This window comes from Ochlerotatus camptorhynchus, unplaced genomic scaffold (assembly GCF_037179485.1).
Source record: "Ochlerotatus camptorhynchus isolate MF236.1 unplaced genomic scaffold, CSIRO-AGI_Acam_v1.1 ptg000375l, whole genome shotgun sequence".
NCBI lineage: Eukaryota > Metazoa > Arthropoda > Insecta > Diptera > Culicidae > Ochlerotatus > Ochlerotatus camptorhynchus.
Genome location: NW_027040863.1, coordinates 60,370 through 85,563, shown reverse-complemented (window position 1 = coordinate 85,563; position 25,194 = coordinate 60,370). Strand labels below are relative to the sequence as shown.

The 25,194-nt window shown below is 37.6% G+C and overlaps 1 protein-coding gene across 2 annotated transcripts in view; it reads left to right on the top strand.

Annotated features, from left to right (window-relative positions):
- Positions 1–25,194, top strand: part of slpr (slipper) — a 77,335-nt gene that overhangs the window by 36,574 nt on the left and 15,567 nt on the right. The window contains exon 7 of one of the 2 annotated variants that reach the window (XM_065232817.1): positions 3,376–3,555. The exons of the other annotated variant lie outside the window; for it this stretch is intronic. Within the exon in view, the coding sequence (XP_065088889.1) occupies positions 3,376–3,555 (180 nt within the window). The remainder of the gene's footprint in view (positions 1–3,375; positions 3,556–25,194) is intronic. 2 annotated transcript variants of the gene reach the window in all.

The window sequence follows — 25,194 nt, the reverse complement described above, 5'->3', positions numbered from 1 at the left end:
ACAAATCTTGCTTTCGGTGCTGGATATTAAAGAGACTGAATTGGGTAGAGAGGCGACAGGTCTTCTGCTCGATTGGAATAACTGTTACTATGAATTTGACAGATCATTGATTGTTCCAATTTTGATAAGTCGTCTCTTTATATATTCAGCCTCTTCACTGGACACGTGATTGACAAGAGAAAGTGTAAGCTTTCATTAGATTTCGATGTTGAATGAAAACTGTATATGAACAACCAAGATTGATTGGAGAAAATGTTTGCCATATCAAACCGCAGTCGGAAATGTAAACAGATAGGATACTTTTTATACGTGGTAAATTTTTATCTGTTTTGATAATAAAATGGACAAAATCAATCGACTTCATAAACAATAATCAAAAAATAAACAACCTGTCAAAATTCATAATCAGATCAGTCAAATTGCTAGTTAAACAGGATTTAAAAAAAAAACATTAATTTTTGAATCTCTTTTCATTACCTGCAGGGCTGTTACAAAAGGCGCGGATTTCGCGAATTTCGCGGATTTCACGATTTTCGCGGATTTGTTGTGGATTTGAACATTCAGTCGCGAAAATCGCGGAAACATTTAATGTCGCGAAAATCGCGAAGGGACTGATGTGCTGTCACAATAATTTTTACCGGTTCAAACCAAACACCCTGCAAATAATCGAGAAATGATCCAAATTCCACAAGCCACATTGAATTTACACGGAAATTCCTTGTGGTCTGTCGAATGTGAGACATCTTCATGGTTTTTTTTTATGTCAAATATGAACATAACATTTATCAAATCATAAACTAATCGTATATATGCGAGTAATTGCCATGTATACCGGATATTCTAGGTTCTCTAAATCGTCCTGGAGTTCAGTTGATTTGTTCAACCGAGACTGCAATAATGTCTGTAGTATCGAAATATGTTCAAACAGATTCAAATTGTCTATGTGGATCGTGTCCGACCTATTGCTACGTATACAAGATGTTATAGGTTCTGAAATCATTCTGGAGATCAGATTGTTTTTTCTACTAGATCACCCAAGACTAATTCAATATCTGTAGTATCGAAATATGCCCAAACAAATTTGCAGTGTCTATGTGGATCATGCCAACCTATTTCCAAGTATGCCAAATGTTCTAGGATTTCCAAATCGATATTTCGATACTACCAATATTATCCCAGTTTTTGTTGATATAGTAAAACAAATCATCTGAACTGCAGGATGATTTGGAGAACCTAGATCGTCTGGTATACGTGGAAATAATTGAACATTATCCATATAGACACTATGAATCTGTTTGGATATATTTCGATTCTACAGACTTGATCCCAGTCATGGTTGATCCAGTAGCATAAATCATCTGAACTCCAGAACGATTTGGAGAACTTAAAACATCAGGTGTGCATGGCAATCGGAGGTTTTTTCTGACCTCGCCCGGTTTAGTTTTCCAACTTTTCCCGGAAACTCATTCAAACTCTCATATATACGATTCGATTATGATTTGACGACAAAAAAGTGCTAGGTTCATATAAGAAATAAAACAAATATCATGAAAATGTCTCACCATTGGACAGACCCCAAGGAATATCCGTGTAATACAGAACCGCAACGTGACCAACAAGTGTGACTTATGAAACTCTGGTAATTTTTCGATTATGTGCAGGGTGTTTGGTTTGAATCGGTAAAAAATTGAGAAAACTAGAGCCAAATTAACTACAACATTTAAGACAGATAAATACTTCAAAGAAGCAAAGCTTAATTTTCAAGAAAATTGGCATTTCGAATGAAAATGCCTTATTTAAAAAAAAAATAATGTTTCATCAAATCTAGGCTGGTATTATTCAATAAAATCTCATAATGTAAGGGTGTTTTATTATGTTCACTAATTACTCAGAATTTATACTACAAATAAATAACTGAAGATGATACATTGTTATTTTTTAATTTTTGTTTCAAAGGTTACAAACGATACTCTTTTAGCTCAGTCGGTAAAGGTGCAGCTACAAAGCAAGTCCATGCTGGAGGCGACTGAGTTCGTTTGCCGTCCGGTCTATTAATTTTTCGGGTTGGAAAATTTCTCTACTTCCTTAAGCATAGGATGGTACAGGCATAGAAAGCTCTCAATTAAAATGTGAAAGTACTTCAAATAACACTAAGTTGAGAGCAGACAAAATCTAATATGCTATAAGCAATAAGCTTGAAATGCCATGTAGTATACAAATGGTAATTTTAGGTTAATGAAAACAGTTTTTTTTTTGCTCGCGGATTAGTATTTGAAGTCGCGGATTTCTTTTGAGAAATCGCGGATTTCGCGGATCAAATTTAGAAAATCTTGTAACAGCCCTGTACTGCCGCTATTCGCATAACAGTCCTATGTAGATAAGAAATCCATAAAACAATGGACTGTTATGCGAATAGCGGTAGTGTACCTGGTCATAACATTATTATATGCAATTTTCACATAATATATCCTGCGCTTTCCAGTATTATGAATGATTATCGATGCCAAAGAGGTGCTCGTGAATGTTTTTATGAGCTTCAACATTGAGTTTGAGTAAATTGTTTAGGAAGGTACGCTTTTTATTGAACTCGTTGGTAAACTTTTCCGCTGAATTCTATTATGTGCTTAATGACATTAGATGAGGATTTTATACGATTGAGTTAACTGCAGCTCCTGTAACGAGTTGTGTCAATCCATTCTTTAATCTACTTCATTTGATTCAACAAGTTAGAAAGTGTTCAAAGTAGCCCATACAGCCGTCTCGTATTATGAAATTAATATCAATAATCAAATTGATTTCATTGACAGCATGACCAGTTTTCCATTTGTGATACAGCTGTGTAAAAGTATGCTCTCAGTTTTGCTGTATTAACCGTTAATAGATACAATACGAGATCATCTGGAATAATCAAATAAATAGCAAATTTTGATTTACATTTGATCTCAAGCTTTGCTCGGGAGTAAAAAAGGACGTTATAATGCTGAAGTTATAACTATTTGTTAAATAATTCCAATCATTTTATGTATGAAACTGCTGTCTTCCGAATAAACCGGCTTACCAAAAGCCAGAAGGTCACGTCAACCTACGAATCGTTTTATGTTGACAGTAATTCCAAATCGCACCACATTGTCACGTTCTAGTTTCTCGGAAATTCCTCTGCTTCCATTTGGCTGTGCAAAATTGGTAGTTTCCATTTGACTTATGATTTTCTACGAGCGCGATTACAGCAACGAGTTGTTAGCAATTACATCGAACAGATACATTTTCATAATCAATCATAAACCATCATTAATAAATCATCGAACATCACTATTATATCCCATTCCGAAAAAAAATCTTGAGTTAACCAGCTCATATTTAAATCAATCGATACAGTTCCGGCCGATGGTATGAAGGGTAAAACCTGGGGACCGTCGACTTTGCACCAGCGCGAGCGAGGTTACTTGCCAGCACTCAAATCGACAGTTCGGACACCGCATTTCAGTAAAAGTGCCCCGAATTTGGACAAATCCCGCTCGGTGGTCTCCACCAGTTCGTCGCGTAACGACATATTAGGTAAAAGTCACGATGGTCTAAACACCATCAATAACAGTAAACACTATCAGCAAACCACTTCCTGTACTCTTAATCTTAAAAATTACGTTAGTAGTAATAGTACCAATTCCTCAATCTCGAGCCGTATTAGCGATAATAAACGTAACCGTAGTCTAGATAGCAATAATCAAGGTACCAGCGACGTTCCAGGACAATCTGATCAGAATGAAGTCCCTTATGATATATTCTATCGAACAATCCAAAAAAGTTTGGATGATATCTTCTCTAGAGAAAGTGAACTCGATGAGCCAATCTCTCGTATTAGTAGCTCCAAATCCAGTGATAATCTCACCATGTATGCCAGTAGTCGCTCGGATTCGACCGTTGTAGAAGATTCCGACTATAAATTCCATCGATTCGGTTCGGCCGAATCAAAGTTTAAGCGTGAATGCTTCTTTGTGTCTCAGTCCAAGTCAACTAGTGTGGATGATAGTCATAGTACTAGTACGGATCAGCATAGTGACTTTCAGGAAAGGTTTTCCAATATGGAACTCAGCGAGTCCAGTAATGATGTAGGTTCGTCGAGAAAAAGTTCCGTCACATTTCGAACAGAGGTGGATGTGAAAAGTGACTACGAACATCTTTGCCCTCAGACGCCACTCCGCCCTTCGGAAATATATAGCGACTATAGCACGGCCATGAGGGAGTACGATTCAAATTGCAATGCTTCCTCACGGCCAAACTCGTTCCGTAACAAGCTGGATAGAACCAAGCGAAAGTTTAAGCTTTCCAGATTGTTTGGCTCGAAGAAAGAGAAAGAGAAGATGAAATCTCGCAAACTGGTCCAACACACAAATAGTATTTATTTGAAACGAAACTCCGGAAATCCGAGCGAACGGGAACGTTTGCTACTGACCGAAACGGAAGGTAATGTGATTGAGAACGAATCGCCATATGGTAGGATAAAGAGGACAAAAAACTATCTGATAGTAGAGAACACTGAACCATTTGATTCCTAACTAACTTTTCCTTGCAGCATGTTCTGTTTCGTCTGTTGCCCTACTCAGGGCAAAAAAGCAGCCAGTTTTTGTGCTGAGTTTGATATAATTACCTACGTTCCCTAGCATCGTGGCATTTATATAGTTATTTTCAGGATTAAGGAAAAACAAATTTGTATATGGATAGAGAAATATGTTGTGCTGCAGGTACCGGACTTGAATCGGAAACAGTAGACGATGCGTTTCCTTTCGCTAGAAAGTTGACGTGTGTTAATGTATAATTTTATGAACTAAGCATAACAATCGCAGTGGCGTGCGTTACATTGGAACATAATCAACCAATTTAGTCCTCTATGATACGGCAGTGCTCTAGACATTCATTACGTTGTTTTTGTTTTTAAATATTGTTTCCTTTTCCACGCCAGTTGACGAATCGTTCAGACGCGACCTTCTCCGGTATTCATTTTCAAGTTTGGGCGGTATGAAAATGAAGTGAATCATAGCATGCAAACATCTCTTTTAAGCTGAGCCGATATGGTTGCAAACTAGTAGGCCTTGAGCAGTTCCACGCCAAATGACGAATCGATCTGATGCGACCTTCTCCGATTTGCACGAAACTTTTACATAATTGTTTGTTAATGTCAATCATTTACATTTCTGTTAAACAAAATAGCCATCCTCATCTACAAACCGATTGCCGAACGAGTGTAAATTCTTCCAACGGACTAGAAAGTAACAGCAGTAGAAGGAGTGAAAGATAAACTGAAAGGCAGCCGTACAATCTACTCTACCCGATTGAATGTGTAAAAACCGAACGCTCAAGATTTAAATATTCGAGTGAGCTATTTTTCAGCTCAGCGATTTAAATCAGCTGAATTAGCCACTGCAGTTTTACAGTATTTGTGTGACGCTTATGTTTATGTGTTACAGTATAATACTTTTCTCCATGTTAATGCCAATTTAAATGTGACAATTTATGTTCAAAGCTAGAAAATAAAAAGTGATTCTTTCTGCAAAATTCTCACTCCGAATGCAGCAGAATGCAATCGTAAAATGCTCAGCATGCAAAAAATAATAAGTAAGCAATCATCTACATTACTACACTCAAAATTATTCATGTTACGTTCAGCTGTCTGTTTTCCTCAATTTTGCGTTCACCGAAGTTCGTTTTTGATGTTGTATGCGTGTGAGTGAGTAGTAAATGCAAAATGAAGCAATGTTTCCCATGCTTGCATAATTACTCTTAAGTATTTTTTGAAAATTCTTCTTAAACGAGCTATACAGAGAAATGCTAAAATTGTCAAACATGACCATGCATTATTAAAAATTAACTTTTACGCTGAATACAACCAGTAGACGTGATCCAGAAAGCCATTATTTATATTATTTTAGTTCCAGCAAATGATCTTTGTACTGCCTCTTTTCGCATAACAGTTCCATGTCCTGTGAATTTCGTATCTACACATCCTATCTATTATGCGAATAGCGGCAGTATATTTGTCCTATATAAAGGAAAATACCATCGGGATTTAATACCAAATATGATTGCGACATTTTTTGTTGATACTTCGACTCATAAATTCGAAGTACATAACTGCATAAACTGAATCAATTGACATATTTTTTTATTAACTAGTAAAGCAAATTAACTCACATGATTACTAGACTGAACTTAAGAGTGGCTTTTCGGATACAATTTGCCCAAAAAAATGATCAGTATCTAATCTAGATGCGAAATTTACATTACATTAAACAGTGTCAATTGGCAATTAATTTTAAGGAATGTAGGAAATGTCGAAATTGGTATAGACGTGTTCTACAAAATTTTAACAGAAATAATTTCGGAAGAAATACCTTTGAAGAAAAAAAGACGTAACAGAAACACACAAAATCCAGTCTGGTTTAACAGACAAATAAAAAACTTGAAAAATCGGAAGCAAAAAGCACATAAAATTTATAAAAAACACAATAGTAGTAATAATTTATTAATTTATTTGGATCTATGCGATCAACTGAATTTAGCTATCAGTACTGCATTTGAAGAATATAATGCAAAAACTGAACGTGAAATAAAGTCCTGTCCGAAGAACTTCTTTAATTACGTAAAAACGAAATTAAAATCTGACAATTTTCCTTCAATAATGCATCTAGACGAAAATGTCGGTGATAGTTCGGAAAAAAACTGTAATCTATTCGCAAAATTTTTTCAAGAAATTTATACGACATTTTCTGAAGAAGATCGTGACCGCAATTATTTTGCATTTTATCCAGAATTTTCAAGGGACATTGGCCTCAATCAACTTCAAGTGCAGGACATTTTGCAGGCTTTAAAAAATTTAGATGCCTCAAAAGGTCCTGGACCTGACGGAATTCCTTCAGTATTAAAAAAAAAGTCTAGCAATGGAACTCACTGCTCCATTGTTTTGGCTTTTTAATATGTCAGTGGAATCCGGAACTTCTTAAAAATATGGAAAAGCTCATTTCTATTACATATTTTTAAATCTGACGTGCGTAATTATCACGAAATAGCCATTATCTCTTGCATTCCAAAGCTTTTCGAGGCAATTGTAAATGAAAAATTATTTCTACAAACCAAAAATAGAACTACTGACATGCAACACGGCTTCTTTTTAAAGGACGTTCGACCTTAACAAATTTAATCAAATTCTATTCATTATTTGCAATGGATAAAGGAAATCAAGTAGAAGCCCTCTATACGGAAATTAGCAATTGAAAAAAAAAAATGGATTTGAGCCAGGACTCCTGAAATGGCTTGAAACATATTTAACTAACCGCCAAAAAATAATTAAATTCATCGGAAAGAAAAAGAACTCAATTCAGGTCACCTCAGGAGTCCCCCAAGGTTCTCATTTGGGCCCTCTTCTTTTTATTCTGTATGTAAACGACAATTCCTTCATTCTCAAAAAAAAAATAAAGGGTTGCGTCTTTTACACGACCGCAGTATGACGTAGAACCACGCAATATTGATGTATGTCATGCATTTTTGACTATTATACTTTATCTTAAATTTTTCAAGTAGGTCACGTATTTTAAAGACAACATTGGTGGTGCAATTTCAAAAACCAAAGTCGGTCGCGGCATAACAGTGGTCTGAGTTTGATCCAGAGATGATGGATTTTCATTTCTAATACGCCAATCGATAGGAAATTTTCTAAGTATCTGTTAAAATAAAGACTTTATTTTTTTAAATGCCACTATTGAAAAGTACATGAACGTGCAACTGTTGCTATGATGATTAAAATTATCACCCATTGCGTGTGAAAAGCGCTTTCCTTAACACAGACTTCAAAATCGAATTCCATCCGGTAATTATTCAATCACCGCGTGTGTTGAGTGGTGGTGTTCTCCAGTACACAACGAAAGGCTCCCCGCACGCAGCTAGCTATCAAGGCTGCCCTCAACCGCTGATCGGATTCAGTTGCTCGTCGTGAGTCTCTGTGGGCCATATATGCCAAGCGCGTCACCCTCGTTCTAAACAACATACAGCTCGCCAGCATCATCCGAGTTTAACACCATAATAACCATCACGACAAAAGGGTTCTTCATTGAACGTCCGCTCGCTGTGCTGCCAGCCACATCACCCTCAAACCTATTTGATGCTGTACCCATTATCTATTGAATAAACCAAAAAGGCCGTGCGTTTTGTGCATGAAAATGCGTAATTTTGTTATCAGAACACAAGGTGTTTCCGTGATGGGAAAAAGTGAATTCCCTAACACAGCTCGTAATACAACGTCAAATCTACGGTCGTGTCTTGGATACAACCTCTTACTTTTTTTTTCCGAAATATCGGAAAGCATAAGTGTATATACTTAAGTGTTTAGAGAAAATTGTTAAAAAAATTGTCGAAATCTCAAGGAAAATAATATGCCGAAATTGGTTGAGCTGGATTTTGCTGAAGAGAATCCCTAAAAATTTGCAATTCTTGTCGTATACCTTTAAAACGTACCGAACTATCGAGTAGATTCAATTGATTATACAAAAGAACTTGTTTTGCTGTTTTTACCTAACATCGTTGTTGATCGTTTGTCATTTTGAGATATTTTGATTCCCTGCCTAGCAGTGCATTTAAATCTTCGCGAATGACTTTTCTTAAGAAATCCAAATTCAAAATTGCTTGAAATATGACGAAACATACCTGGGAAAACATTGAAGCCGTCGTTTTGAATGTGCCATAAAAAAAAAACCGTCGGTTCAGCTTCACGCAAAGCATTAACAGTTTAGGCACTACAAAAAACATGGAGATCTTTCCATCTCCCTCCCACACAGCTGTGGTAATACGTCTCGCCATTGATCGTTCGGAAGCCAGTCGCTTTTTCCGTCATTATGAGATCATCGCTGGCAGATTTCGGTGTTTTAGGGAAGCATTTGCTTCTGGCGTTTCACATGGAACCTTGGACTGCACTATAAAGTATGTTTGGAGCTGCGTTACGGTGTCTGAAAGTAAAGTTGAACCATCATATAATACATTGTACAATATCACTTACTCCGGCCTGTTGCAAACACTGTCGAACACTGCTCTGTAGCCTTCAAAGCTCACCTCCTTAACGCATCGTTAGTGGAATGTTTACCGCTCCAAAAAATAAAATAAAATTACTTATTGATTTTTTTTATAACTATTGGAAAATTGATTTTTTTTTATAACTATTAAAAAATCATTTTTTTTCTAATTTTTCAAAGAAAACATGCAAACACATTTACATGTAATAAGTCATCATGGCATAAAGTTCGACTTCAAAAACCACAAAACATCGACTTTTCGGTTTTGCTGAGGGTCCATTTTATCATGATGAGATTAAAAAAAATTTACATGTAAATTTTTCCAGGAATCTAAGAAAAAAACTGATTTAAAAACGTGCCGGGCGGTAAACTTCCCCTTTCACAGATTTTGCAATTTGCAGTGCATGGTTTGGGTGAGAATGGTCCATAGCCTTGTTCATACCAATCGCAGCCATGAAAATAAAATTTGTTGTAATAAGCAGACTAATGCAGTTTGGTCACATTGAAGTGAGATGCAAAAAAATACACGTTGATATACAATGAAATGGAACGAGCAAGCTAGAACACCGTAGCAAGTATACTTTGAAACGACGATAAGAATATAGTAATGGAAAGCAGGGTAAGAACGCCCGGCGAGGTAAGACGCACCACATCGTGTTCTGTATTAACTCTGCAAGGTTCTGCAAATATGCAATACAAAAAGATTTGTTTTTATCATTCTGAAACAATTTCGGTCTTTTACAGAAAAAAATACCTTACGACGAAGCGATCACGGCAAGCGGTTCTATAATATAATAAGTGTGCTGGTGGATGTTTTTTTGTCGACATGAAAAATGTATCCATCTACGACGATCCCTCCTGTGGATCCTCGCTGACCGACAAATGGTTGAAAAGGTACGCTGAAAGCACTGGACGCTAGCAGCGTTGATGATTGGCTTGCGACCGATGGTTAACGGAATTCACATCCACGTACAGGAGCCTGAAAATGAAAGAAAAGTGTAAGTGATATTCGGTTGATAGAAAAAAATCTAAAGGAGTAACAATGATCAGAACCTGAGCCCACTGGCCTCCCTCGATGCACTTCATGAACTGTTATCTGCAATAGGTTTATAGCTAAACAGCCTGTTTAGATGGACAATCCCCGTCCCCATCCCTTAAATAAAAAACAGTGGAGAAATTTCAACTGAGATTTGAATGTTTAATTTATTCCACGTCAATCTCATCGTTCTGCATTCCGGCAATCTCATCGACATGTACGTCGTCGTTGTCCTCTGCACTGATGTCGTCAACGTTCACAAACTGGATGTCATTGTCGACATAGTTGGGCCGCTGCTGCCGCCTGCACCAATTTAGCAATGACTGAAATCGGTCGTGGTGGTTGGATGCTGTTAACATTTCCGGTAACGAAAACGTTGTCCTCGTAAGACTGCTTATGTAGCGAGTTGCACACATAAGCAAGCTTCGTTGCAACAAACCGCCACGACCGGTTGCAGCCATAACTGGGGACGGCTTGCAGCCACGTCCCCACGGATGCCGACAAGAATAGTTGTTCGCCATGGGTCATTTTTGCAATTGTTATTTGCCGGTAAGTGGACGTAAAAAGGGCCACTACCAGCTTTCTTTTGAAAGTTGGCAGCATGGTAGGTGCTGCCGAACACTGCCGCAGAACTTCGTCGTGCCGGTCCTAAAGGAGGTGGTACCCAATCCCTTGTTGCAAGAATACCACGCGTGTATTCTTCAAAAATCACGGTGGGCTGCCTCCAAACCAGAAAAAAAAAGAAAATAAACAAACGTGACCATCCAACTCGTTGCTTTCAAACACCACCAGCTAGGATAGGAAACAACGGCGCCGGTGGTGTAGTGGTAAACGTGATTACCTCTCACCCCAGCAGGCCTGGGTTCAATCCCAGTCGGCGCCGCCGGGATGTTCTGAGGCATAACATCTCTGATCACGCCTTCCTTCGGATGGGAAGTAAAGCCGTTGGTCCCCGGTTCATGAGTTGATGGGTCGATAGGTAGGGTCCAGGTGTGGGAGCTGCCTTCCTGGAACGTCGGTAGCATTGGTGCTCAGCACGGAAAACAAGATCGACGGAAAAAACAAACCAAATGAAAAAAAGAAAAAAAGGATGGAAAATCTTTCCTTTGCCTGGTGGTGTTTGCTTAAGTGAGCAGTTACCACAAATCATATATTGGTGTTTGAATGCAACGAGTTGGATTATCAAAACACATTCATTTATAAACAGAGCTGTATCTCAATGATTTCTTGGAATGCAAGATATTCCAAAAAATCACCGAGATATAGCTCTGTTTATAACTGTATATTACTTACATCATCATTCAAGACAGCAGGGACAACGTGGGCAGCAAGACGTTCCTAGAAACATTCCCACAGCTGTTCTCAACGTCTTTATTTCCGCGGTCATCTGCATCATCGTTATCACGTTAGGATCTGGTGGAACTGTCGTGTCCGTCGACACGCTTGACACCGGTTCCGACGCGTCTGATGGTGCTTTCCTCGCCACCGACGTGCTTTAAGATGTCGCCAGTGGTTGCAGCTGTTTCCGCTGCTTCTTCTTCGGTGGTGGTGGCAGTGATGGCGATGTCGGGCGATGTGGTGGCGATGACTATGCTGACAATGGTGATGCCGAACGCGGCGGCGGTGATCCTGGTGTCGGACGAAGTATACGTTTCCGCCGTGACGATCTCAGCCGAGACGACGGACCGGCAACTTCCCAATCACTTGGGCTGATCAGAGCTTGTCTCTTGGGCGGCATCGTTTAGCACGTTATGACACACACTGCTCACGGCTTGCTTTGTGCAAATGCTGCCGCCCAAGAAAACAACTCCTTGACCAGCAGCATGTGCCACCAATACATTATGTACAAATATATATCGCTGAGTGTAATATACAGTCAGCGATGTTGTTTGTAAATATTGTATTGGTAGGATATGCTGGCATTGCGATGGTAGTGGTAGTAGTGGTAGTGGCTACATGCTGCATGTTTATTTACATGGAACGTGGAATATTAGTGGTCGCTTTAAGATGTCAATACCATTTGCGCACTGACATTGAGGCGAATGATATTGATATTCAAACTGTGGGAACTGATACTGACATCAAGTGGCTAGTGAAATACAGCATTATATTGATATTTTGCAGCACTGATAAGAACTCCGTCGCCTAGGTGAGACCTATTTTGTTGACTGAGCAGAAGTTCAGGGGTTCAAACCCCAGCTCTTTCGTTCTAGAGATTTGTCTGGTTCGCAATTCAAACATCTCATTATCACATACTAAGGTGAATCCTGATCTGCTACCTTTCCACATACATTAAATCCTATCCCATGATAGATGAGGAGATGCAGAGGTGTTCTCGGTCTCTAATAACAACGTGTGTCACACTAACAATCTTTCCCTTCCCCTGAGAAAGGATTGCTAATTCCAAGTCTTATTCGTTTGGTTCATTGTGCAAATTCCCCTGCTTTCAGCTCAATTGTGGCGTAGCAACTACGAATTGAACGGTCCTCAATGCTCATGCTCATGCTCATAGCCTAGGTCAACTGTGTCGAAGACAGACAGTTTCTTGAAAGTCTCAATATATGCCTGTACATGAAGTTTACATCCACACTAGCGCTGCGAAGTGGGATTATTGTGAACGAATCTGTCTTCCATCCTTCCATGGTCTCATCACCTGAAGTTTTTTTCGAAGACAACAACTTTTTTGATGACCAGGATATCAGGATACGGTAAATGGGGGTTAAATGGCTATAGCAGTCAAAATGCGCCCCCTTATATCTATGCTACTAGTTGATGATGGTGATGGCGAAAATGGCTGCTAGTTAATATTATGGAGAAAAATTGCTGCCATACTTTAAACATACTATATGAATGGAAGGAAAACGCGTTTAGAAGAAAGTCATTTGAATTGATAAAGTTTATATATAATGTTTGCACAAAAAAACATGCAAAAATAGTATTTCCTTAATTTAGTATCTCTGAATACTACCAAAATGAAAAATTTGATTGATGCAAGTTGCTAGATACATCCTTCATCTTTCGGCATGTTTATTCGAAAAATAGTACTTATTTTGAACATTACAATTTGTTACTCCAAATGGGGTATAATGCGCTCCCCGAATTGTAGTGTGGAGAGCATAACCATCGGGCGTGAACCATTGATATTCAATAGAGTAAGAGCAAAGGTAAGCCTAAATGTATGCTACCGAGTAGTGTTATCAGTACATATGTGCATTATTTTGACTCTGGAGATTTTTGTGGTCTTTTTCAATTTCACCTATTTAAACAATAATCTATGAGTTTTCGTTAAGCATATCAATTGTAATATCTATTCAATAGCTTAACACAACAAAGAGATGGTATTGCACTTAAATATCGATGCAGTTTGAATATTAAATGGGGATCTTCCTTAGCATGGGCATTCTACCCCCATCTCCCGTATAGCTTATACATGAAATCGACACCCAAGTATCAATTTCGGTTTTATCATGGTTTTGAAGTGGCTTATAAGCCATATAACGGACTTGATTACCATAATAAAACTGGAAATTTTGCTTGGACATGTACACTTGTATCACGTAGCGGAGCATCCATTAAGTACGTCACGTTCTAAGGAGGGAGGAAGATTACAAATGCAAGACAAGCAATGTATTATGTATAGGAAAATCATGACGAAAGGGGGAGGGGGGTTGTTTGAATTTTCCTTCAGTTTTGCGTGATATACTTACTGCATGCTCGCTTGTGAGAAAATTCTGAAATAATCTACCAGCCGTATAATATACTTCCTGTATTACCTTTGTCACCCTTGCAATAAACTTTTTAATGTTTTATTTTGAATTCCTCTTAAAGCACCACTCTACCGACCCTTGAGATTACCCCTTTAATAATATTGAGTAATATATTGTCTGTTGAACTGAACGGCCACAATTCCACACACAAGTCACTGAAAACTACTTTGACCCACTTTACTTAATTATGGCTTCCTGCACTGTAGTGTCGAGATGGGTGAAAAGAACTTACTTTTGGGTACTTTTTTCTTACCAAATATGTTGGAAAAATATTCAGGTTTATTATCTCATTTTGCCAAAAGAATGCTTTTTCTCGCAATGAGGCATAGCGCCTATTTGTTTGGCAGATGCCATACAGCCACCACAGCAGTGTGGCATAATCAGTGGTGGCATGAGTCCTGGAGTATAACATTTTTTCCTTAACATTTGATACTTTTTGCGATAACCATTGTGACGACACACAAAAACTAACTGGCAAGCGGCAAAAATGTCATGACATTTCTAAACTGTTTTCTGCCAGCGACAGAACATTTTCGCACAAAGAAGCAGACAAGACCGGCGGCACGCGTGACATAAATTTATGTCGTGTAGAATATTGCTGATTTCTGGCTAATTACTGCATTTATTTATCTGATTTATTGCATGGAATTAAAAGATAAGAATGAAGACTGACCACTCATAGGCATTGATGTTAAAATTATGCGTAAATAAGGGAGTTGGTAATTTACTGTCACATGCAAGCCTGCAGCTAAAATTTCATTACAATAAACTGTTTGGAAAAATCCGGTTGCGAGATTTTATTTATTCTCTATCTCCGCTGTTCGCTTGGAATGTAGTTTTAAATGGTCGCCCGTGTGCTGGCTGTTTTGTTTCGCTCTGGACGATGGTTTTTCAAAAAATGTACTGTTGCCACCTCTGGGCATAATATATGATTTATAAAAGCAGTATCACGGTATCACCCTATTTAAATGTTGACAAACATCATGTGCGCGTAATATTTCCACGAAACACAATTTTCCCGTGCTTTTCCTTGGCCAGACTTTATATGTTTCGGCTTTGTACGACTTGAACTGTATGCGAAGGTTTGACCATTTCGCCTGCAATTAGGCACCATTCTACTTATGTCTTCCCATACTGTGTCTGTAGAATAAGATTTTTGTAGTCTTTGTTCGCAGCATTCCTGATGATTTTTGACGTAGAACTACGTCTTTAATTTCTCTACAGGGGGTCACATTAAAAATTCAAAATTCAGACATGTAACGCAAAATCCCAAACACGGACGCAACGATAGAGCGCAAATCGAACAAACGACACATTGCGCATACTCATATGAGCAAACTCAACACTAATAAAAATTCAATGATTTTTTGCAATATGATATACAAATGATATATATGATTTATGTGTAAACATAAAATTCATGTGTAACCACACATACTATTTATTTGACTCATACATTTCATGTGTACTTCTGAGTGGAGTCTGTTTATGTGTGGACACATGAAAATCATGTGGAATTTTACCTAGAAATTCGCCAAAAAAAAATGTGTCGAATTTTATGAGTGAATGCTCGCTTGACCGCTCACTATTCCACCAATGAAAGGAAGGGAGGAGAAAAGCAACGCTTGCCAAATCGTTTTCTTCGTCATTTGCTTTTGAGCAACGAACGGATACGCATCGGACACGACGTATGAGTGCACGCATCGCACAAATGCGAAAACGACGGACGACGACGAAAGCAGATGGACGACGACGAAGCAACCGGAGGAAAGGCTTCCCGCAATAGGAAGCATAACATTTATTAAATGTCTAGCAATGGAACTCACTGCTCCATTGTTTTGGCTTTTTAATATGTCCCTGGAATCCGGAACCTTCCCTAAAATTTGGAAAACCTCATTTCTAGTACCTATCTTTAAATCTGGTCGAAAATCTGACGTACGTAATTATCGTGGAATAGCCATTATCTCTTGCATTCCTAAGCTTTTCGAGTCAATTATCAACGAAAAATTATTTCTCCAAATCAAAAATAGAATTACTGACATGCAACACGGCTTTTTCAAGGGTCGTTCGACCTCGACCAACTTACTTGAATTTATAGACTATTCATTGAATGCAATGGATAATGGAAACCACGTAGAAGCTCTCTATACAGACTTTAGCAAGGCATTTGACCGCATTGACATACCAATGTTACTCTTTAAACTGCAAAAAATTGGAATTAAGTCAGGGCTCCTGAAATGGCTTGAATCATATTTAACTAACCGCCAACAAATAATTAAATTCAACGGAAAGAAATCGAGCCCAATTCAAGTCACTTCAGGCGTCCCCCAAGGCTCTCATTTGGGACCTCTCCTTTTTATTCTATACGTAAACGACATATCTTACATTCTCAAAAAACTTAAATTGCTTATTTATGCCGACGACATGAAGCTCTTTTTGGAAATAAGAAATGAAGAAGACATCAATATATTCCGGAATGAAATACACATATTCTACATATGGTGCAAAAAAAGTCTACTAGAATTGAATGTAAAAAAATGTAACTTAATATCATTTAGCAGGAAAAGAACAACTTCAAATATTTCAATTGCACTAGGAAATCGAAATGTAGAAAAATGTGAAAGAGTTAGGGATTTAGGAATTATCTTAGACTCTAAACTAACTTTCATAGACCATTACAACACAATTATTCACAGGGCAAATAACATGCTAGGCTTTATCAAGCGCTTTTGCTATAACTTTCAGGACCCTTACACAATTAAAACACTATATATTGCCTATGTGAGGTCAATACTGGAATATTGCAGCATTGTATGGTCTCCATTTTCAATCACGCACGAAGAAAGATTAGAATCAGTACAAAAACAATTTCTATTATACGCTCTTCGTAAATTAGGTTGGACTTCATTTCCTCTTCCATCATATGAAGCACGCTGCATGCTTATAAACATACAAACATTAAAAGAGCGTCGTGAATATGCAATGGTTTCATTTGTAAATGATATCGTTTCGCAGCGAATTGACTCAACAGAACTTTTATCAAAATTAAATTTCCATGCACCCACTCGGCAACTCCGAAATCGAAATTTATTTGCCATAAAACATCATCGCACAAATTATGCAAAATATGGGCCATTAAACCGCATGATGGCCTCTTACAATAAACACTGCGAAACCATTGACTTTACAATGTCTCGGCATAAACTAAAGCAATATTTTTATTCCATAAGAAATAACAACTCATAAAAGAAAAGACAAGAAAGCTGACACTACTTTTTTATATAAATATATATTTAAGAAAACAAAACTGTATTAATTAATTGTACTAGTCTACGTTGGTTGACGAAATAAATAAATAAATAAATAAATTGTTACTTTACTTTTGCTGGTAAGACTTCCTTCAGAATTTGACTTGCATTACAATCTTACGCCAACTAACTCGCTTCGTGGCTACTTGTATCCAGTTTCTTGAGCGTCCTGCACTTCCTGGATATGGCTCCACTTGATCAAACCGTTTTTTTGCGGATTCGAGACAAACACATTTTTGCAGGATTGTTGTCCGGCGTTCTTACAACGCGTTCTACACATTGTACCCTTCCCGCGTTAACGACTTTCTGGATACTGGATTTGTCATAGATGCACCAGCTCGTCGTTCATTCTTCTCATCTAAAAAATGTTTCCATATACCCCCCAAAGATGGTTCTAAGCACGCGTCGTTCAAAAACTCTCGTGCCCATAGAGAACTATCGGTATTTTCAGGGTCTTGTACGTGATACACTTACCACTTTACCAGACCTCAGGGTCTTGTGGAATCCGTAGTAAGCACGGCTTCCAGCAGTAATACGTCTCTGAATTTCTTTGCTTGTTGTTATCCGACGTCCGAAGTACAAAAATTCATCCACCACCTCGAACCATCTCCGTCGATTATCACACTTCTGCCTATGCGAGCTCTATCGCACTCGGTTCCTCTAGTCAACAGATACCAAGTCACCTTTAATACAACTTATTCAGCCTAGTACACCGCCAGCACCTGTATCGTTTTTCTGACAATGTCCACGTCGCCAGTGAAGCTGATAAACTGGCTGGATTCATTGAAGATCGTACAATGCATGTTGAAGCGCGCACGTTTCATAACACCTTCTAGCGCAATGATGAACATGAGGCAGGAATGATCATCGCCTTGTCGAAGTCTAACGAGTTCAATAACGCACCCGATATCTTCACACAACACTGCACACCATTCATCGTAACCTTGATCAGGTTGGTCAGTTTCCCGGGGAAAACTGTTCTCGTCCATAATATTCCATAACTCTTCACGGTCAACAGTATCGAAAGCGGCCTTAAAATCGATGGTATGGTGCGGTACTTGATATTCACGACAGTTTTGGAGACTCTGCTGCAACATACAGATTTGATTTGTCGTTGATCGCCCGTCCACAAAGCCGATCTAATTACCTCCCACAAATCTGCTTGCTAGTGGCGATAGACGATGAAAGAAGACCAGGGAATGCACTAGGCTGCGTTGAGAATAGTGATCACTTGGTAGCTAACTTGTCACTCTTTTTGGACTGCTTTCCATTCCTCCGGTAGCTGTTCTGTATCCCAGATCCTGACTATCAGTCGGTGCAGGCAAGCAGTCAACTTATTTAGGCCCATTTGATAGCATCCTTCCCAGCTATATGATAGCTATATGATAGCATCGTTAACTTCACTTATCGTGGGAGTTGGGATGTCGTCTCGCGCCATTCAGATGCTCATCGTAAAGTTGCATCCTGCATCCATCTTTCGATCACCTCACGTTCATCCGTCAAAATACCTCCATCCTTAACCTGACGCATTTCGGCTCGCGGCACAAAGCCATTGCGGAATGCGTTGAGTGTCTTGTAGAAATTATGGGTCTCTTAAGGAAGATACAGGTGCTCCATTTCTTCGTTCTTCTACTCTTCCAGAAAAGATAAAGTTTGCTGTATTCGCTTCTGTTTGTGTCGCTTCTCATTTTGACGAGTTCCATCATCACCCTTGCTCGAATTTGCGAACCCTCAATAAGCTTTTTCCGGCGGGTATTTCTCAATTCCATGTTCCGAGTTTCGAATCGTTAGTCCGTTTTCTTTGCCTGAGACTATTGCTTTTTATGACTAGCTTACAATGACTTTATCTTCCTAGTCAGTTTTGATCTCTCTTAGTAGTTAACAGTATCGATGTGGCACCTATGGGAACAAATCTTAGCAAAAAGTTATTAAAATCATGGTTTTCACATGGAAAATATTCGGTAAAAATAAAAGCTTTTAAATTGCAATGAGATTAGTCCATTTGGCTCAAAACATCTAAGTATTTTTAGTCAAAACGTGAACTCTCGTGAGCTTGAGTGTAGTTGCACTTATGCGAATTTTTCAAGCGTTTTTTTTTTAGTATTTTGTAGGTTTTAAGGGCATTCTTCCAGTATATTTTTTTAAAACTATTTCTTGGTTTAAGATGCCTTTCTACGCTTTTTTAGATGCCGCCTAGGTCAGAAGTCAATAGGTCGTAGTTGTTAGCATACCCAAGTAACCAACAAGCCCGGTAATTCGCCTTTTTGCAACATAAGGCTGATACACGGCTAACATAGAGCATGCTAAGCTTTATATTTATTAGCCGTATATTAGCCTTATATTGCAAAAAGGCGAATTAGCGGGCTTCTTGGTTACTTGGGTAGGGTGTCCCAGGATGTCTATGCACGATTTAAAAAAACAGCAAATTCGATTTTTATTCTCTTATAGTTAAACGTAGAAAAACCGAGATCCAATCAGTCGTAAGCCAAGGAGCTGATTTTTGATCTCACACTACTCTTTACCAGATGCCTTTCCAACAATTTTGGATACTTGTTCCCAGTCATTCGCAAGCTTTGTAACGGAATCAACTGTATTTACACGTTTCCGCAAATATGCTTGGGTCAGGGCCCAAAAAGTTTCGATTGGCCTGGCCTGGGGACAATTTGACGAATTCATCTCCTTGGGTACGAATTTGATCATGTTGACTTTATACCAAGCTGCCGTGTCCTTGGAGTAATGAACCGACGCCAAATGCGGCCAAAACAGTACTGTGGCGTCGTGTTTGCGGATCATTATCCGCGTCGTCAATACTTCGGCCATCACGATCAGATTTCCATCAGATTTCGGTCAACAGGGTTCGGTTTACGTTCAGATTTTTGCTTGTCACCATACTTCATACGCTTTGCATTGTCACGGAAATGTGAAGAACCGACACTTGCGATACACGAAGTTGTTGGTCAAAATGTAAACAATGATTCAGCGTGATAATCAGCTGTTTGAACGTCATCTGAAACAAGCAGGGGTGTTCGAAAGTAGTGATGAGACATTCTGGGGCACCCTATAAGTTGTAATGGTGTGCTAATATCATACAAGAAGCACTCATGTTTCGATAGTCATTCATAAGGCTGCTTTATGAAGCCCATCCTTCATAATGCAAAACTCATGTCATGCAACTATATCATATTGATATTCTAACCAAGATTTTGCAGGATTATTTAGAGAGGGCTGTGATTTAAAATTATTTTAAATAAGGTACATCGGAGTAAGTGAGAACGTGGGGTAAGTGAGAACGACTAATAAAGATCTCTGTATGCTTAAGCGTGAGTGCAATAAAACGGGAAACACCATTGAGATAATGACGTCATTATCGTTTTATCGCACTCAATACAGAGATTTTTTTTTTGGTCATTCTCACTTACTCCGCTTTCTCACTTACCTTTGTGTATCTTATGTTTTACTAATCAGCTCATGATAGTGGTGTTAGTTTGCGTGAGCTAAGAGTTTCGACAAATTGACTTTTGAATCTTTGTTTACAAATGCAGATACATTTATTTGAAAACTCATCATTGATGTCAGCTGTCCCATCTCCCTTTTACTTTTGCATTTTGTTCTATGTCCCGGAAGTTTGAAAAGCAGATACCGTAAAACGGGGTATCTTTGATAATGCGGGTAACTTTTAAAGTAGAATATAATGATTAAATTTACTCTCTGCACTTTTTCCGAATTAGAAACATTGGCTCCATATTGTAGCTTCGGGTATTTCCGTTGATATCGTATCTAGTTTTTATGTAGAATGTGTTACATATTTTACTAATATATTGAAAAACAATTTTCTTGTTTTTCGCCTGTTTGAAAAAGCACTCATACCATAACTTATGAAATGTATTTACGATACAGCCATCATAAATTTAATATTGTATTCTTATTGCTTATAATGTTTACTGAATATATACTCATTCAAAGATTAATATTTCTTGAACTAAATTGTTTGAGTTTCACGCATTTTTTTTCTACACTCATCGAGCATTATCAAAGTAACCCCAAATCAAATCACAGATGTTCGGTCACAAAACTAAAAAAAAATATGTAAATGCTTTAATTTCCGTTAAACATATTACTAACGAATTGACTCTAGGATCCTCAGTACTTGTTTAAAATAAAATAAAATTTGAAAAACATTCATTTTAAAAAACTATCAATGTTACCCCGTTCTACGGTATGTCTATTTATAAATTAATTCTCGAGTTATTTTTGTTGTTCTTCACTACATCAGTAATCCCTGTGGAAAATCCTACAGGAAAATAACATCGCCTTATTGGGATATCTTGTTCATTAGGTATCTATGGTAGTATGTACACCGTTTCAGGGAAAACAATTTTCCCGGGAACTCTTTCTTCGAAATTCCATGTTCTTAAAATCAAACTGAACAATTCATTAGGTTCTAAGTAACATTGACAGATTCTTTTCGTCGACTTTCTCTTTGCATCTTCACGGCCATGTTAAGACATTCCCAGCTATTTTCAGCACACAGATAGACGATTAAGAGAATCGATCAATGTTATTTAGGACCTAATGCATTGTTCAGCTTGAAATGTTCTCATCCTTATTTCACCATTTTTCCAGGGATACAGGTCATAAAAGGAAATGACACACCATCAATGAGAGTAGTCCAAGGATTGCTCCAGGATGATTATACTGTACTTCACTTTTATTTTATCTGAATCATGTCCTGGTCCTGGCTGGTACTGCGATTGTTTGTTATCTTAATTCCTGGTATCCGGAGTCATAAATCTACCTGAATTTCGATAATAGAGATGTTAATAGCATATCTTCCCATTAGATCCAGCTTTTCAATAGTCGTAAATGGTTATTTCCCACTTACCTCCTAATAGAATTGTATAACTGCTACATGGTTCCAGTTCAAAACACCTCATACCAGTTGATATTCATTACGGCTAGAGATAAATTTACAGCTCCATTTGCTAAGAAATCCTGTAAATAACAATAAATTAACGAGGGAGGTGTAACCTGCGATTGTTAATCTCTCAAACGTACCGGCAAATCCTGCAGAACGATTTATGCCGAGAAATCGAATTAATTCGGTGTTGGAAGAAGGAATGCAATACAAAGTGAAGTTCAAACCCGTACTCCATGCTAAATTTAATGAAAATAAATCAAAATTCGTCTAGCATAACTCGGCAGATCTGATGTTCATTCAAGAATTCTCTTCATTGATGTTAAGGCTCAGCACATGTACCCACTACTTCAAAATTTGTCATTTTACTTCTTCAAATAGGAATCAAAAATTGTGAAACAGAGAATGTTGCACAATATCGATGGATTAGATTGTTAATTTCTATTTATTTTTTACAGTTCTGAGTAGTAGTTTCGTGAATGTCATTCAGTTTTAGATTATTTTAGGTTTTATCAAAAACAATTATGTTTCATTACAATTTAATTGTAAGCTTGTGTTTATTTCAGTTTTAATGTATTACTTATTAGCATTTTTCGGCCACAATGATAGAAGCCATATGCAAACAATATACCAATAAAATTATTTTTCAATTGCAATAAAAGAGAAACCTATCAAAAGCGACTCGTATTTTTTATTTATTTCATTGATCCTCGAAGCCTTTGTTCTCGGTTTGATCAGTTGTAGCGTTCCTTTTGTTGCGTTTAGGTATTTGGTGGATGATGCTTCGTTGCGTTCGTTTTCAGTAGGTGTTTTATTTATTTGTAAGTAAAGTTTGCTTATCCACACATACATCGAGCATGACCAAAGCATTTACTGATGGCCATAACTGAACGAAATAATAAACCTAATCCAGGCAGTCCATAAATACATGATCTCACCGTCAGCACATTTAGTATTTAGTATTACACAGGTTGATTCGGCGGATAACAAAACTATTAACTACTGGGGTAGTCTACTAAAGTAACTAAGTGGATAAATTTGTTTAGACTGAAAGTCTCCAAGAAAATGCGAATTTCAGTTTAATCATCGCGAACATTTGGATCCAGGAGTTGTTATCTTCATCGGGGCTCGATATTAATCAGCTTGTGTAATTGTCGGGCAGATGAATGTCAGTTTTCAGATAAGTATTTTGCTTTGCACCTGATTCATTGCACTCCAGCATTCTGCAAGAGAGGCAATGTGGGAGAGTGGAGGTGCCTGGTATTTAGAAAATCTACTCACTTTAACTATCTGTTTTTGGCAGTGGTTTTGGATTTGGTCTGTAAGTGGCACATCTGCATTCTGAAAATCATCAAATCTTCAACTAAAAAAAAAAGGTTTGTCTAATAGCTAGCGCCTTATCGCTATGTCCTTGATCTAAAAAAAATCTGTAACGTGATTTTTTAACTTTTATTCATTTTTTTTTCTTCACAAATCAAGATGCTTCTTAAGAATCATATGCTCCCTATGTAAAAATGAGCAGAAAATGTTCAAACCCAACAGTTACCTGTTCGCTGATTTTGTATTAGGAGTCTTAAATTTAAGCTGCCAGTACTGAGCTGAGTACAAGCAAAATATTGTTTTAACGTAAATATCGTGCCCTTACACAATTATTGACCACCCTTCAATTATAACTAATCGATTGACAAGTAATTTAGCTACTGCGATGGTTTATTAATTTCATGCAGGGAAAAATCAGGCATGAAATAATAACACAGAATAGAATTTGATTTTGCATTATACAAGTATGCATATTTCTCTGAATGTCCGCCTCATTTGGCGTTTTTAAGGCATTTTTTTGGCGTTTCTTATTAATTTAAGGTTATGTCATGTGGCATCCTTTTTCGCATTACATTTTGCAATTTCGCATGTTTAAAAAAAAGAAAGGTTTAAGTGAATGCACAAGTAATGTTTGAAATTTACAGATATATACACCATGTGAATCTGATTCTGCACATGTTTATACCTGTGATCTTGACATGTTTACCTAAAACATGAGTACTTAAGGGGGTTAGATTTTGATAAGGCTTTATTGGGAATGACACTGATGAAGACTGCACCTGGTAGTCGAAATACGTCATGGATACCAAAATTCATTAAGTGGAATTTAATGGAAGATGACCTTGTTTACTGTTGTTGCGTTTATTAGGTTATTTTAGCCGTTTTAAATCTATTTGGAATTGTTTGCTTTTTTGACCTTTCTATAGGATCATTACTAAACAAATAGCAAAACAAATGAATTTTTTCAGACTTGTTCTCCAATGTTCGTTTGGTGGGGCTTTTCACGATCTTATGTTAAAAGCAATAAATCAAAAGATGTTTGGTTTCAAAAATAGGTGATTTCTGACGTTTTTAGTATCGTTTCCCTTTATAAGGCTGTACTTCTCCTAGGAGTGCTTATAATCATGGTTTGTAAAAATGTACGAAATATGTTAATAAATACCATATAAAGTAAACCAAGGGTAAGACAGCTTTGTTGACGAGATACAAGCGTCATCGTTCTTATTGCGTATTGGTTTTGACTGAAACTGAATTGATTTGTTTTCAGTCCGATCTTTGTGGCATTTCATTTGGCACTTGTTGTGTCTAATTTGGTGCAGTTGTTTCCAAAGACCCCGTCATGGTTCGTCTTACCCCGTTGGTGCTTCTTCTTACCCCGCTTGTAAAAGAACAAGTCTTTTTTGGTCGTTTCAAAAACTGATGAAAAAGCATAAATAATTTGATAAATCAGAATATGTTTTTGTCCATTAGTAAATGAACATTTATTCATACATAAAAACGTGCAAAAAAAAACTTTTTGTTTGTTCATTTTGAGCAAACAGTTTTATTGTGGAGGTCTTACTACCCCGTCTTCCCCTTTATTTATTCTTCAAAGCATATTTGGAGTGTTAAATTACAACAATGAAATCCGTTTCATCAAATCAACACTGTTGGAAATAATTCAACTTTCAAGATCTGTGGATGGGGAAACATATCGTTGGCTCTGAAAAGTTAGCTAGTTCAGTTGAAAATCAAAATCTTATTGAATTATTGAACCCAGTTCTATAGACGCAACAAATCTCAAACAGTTAGCAGA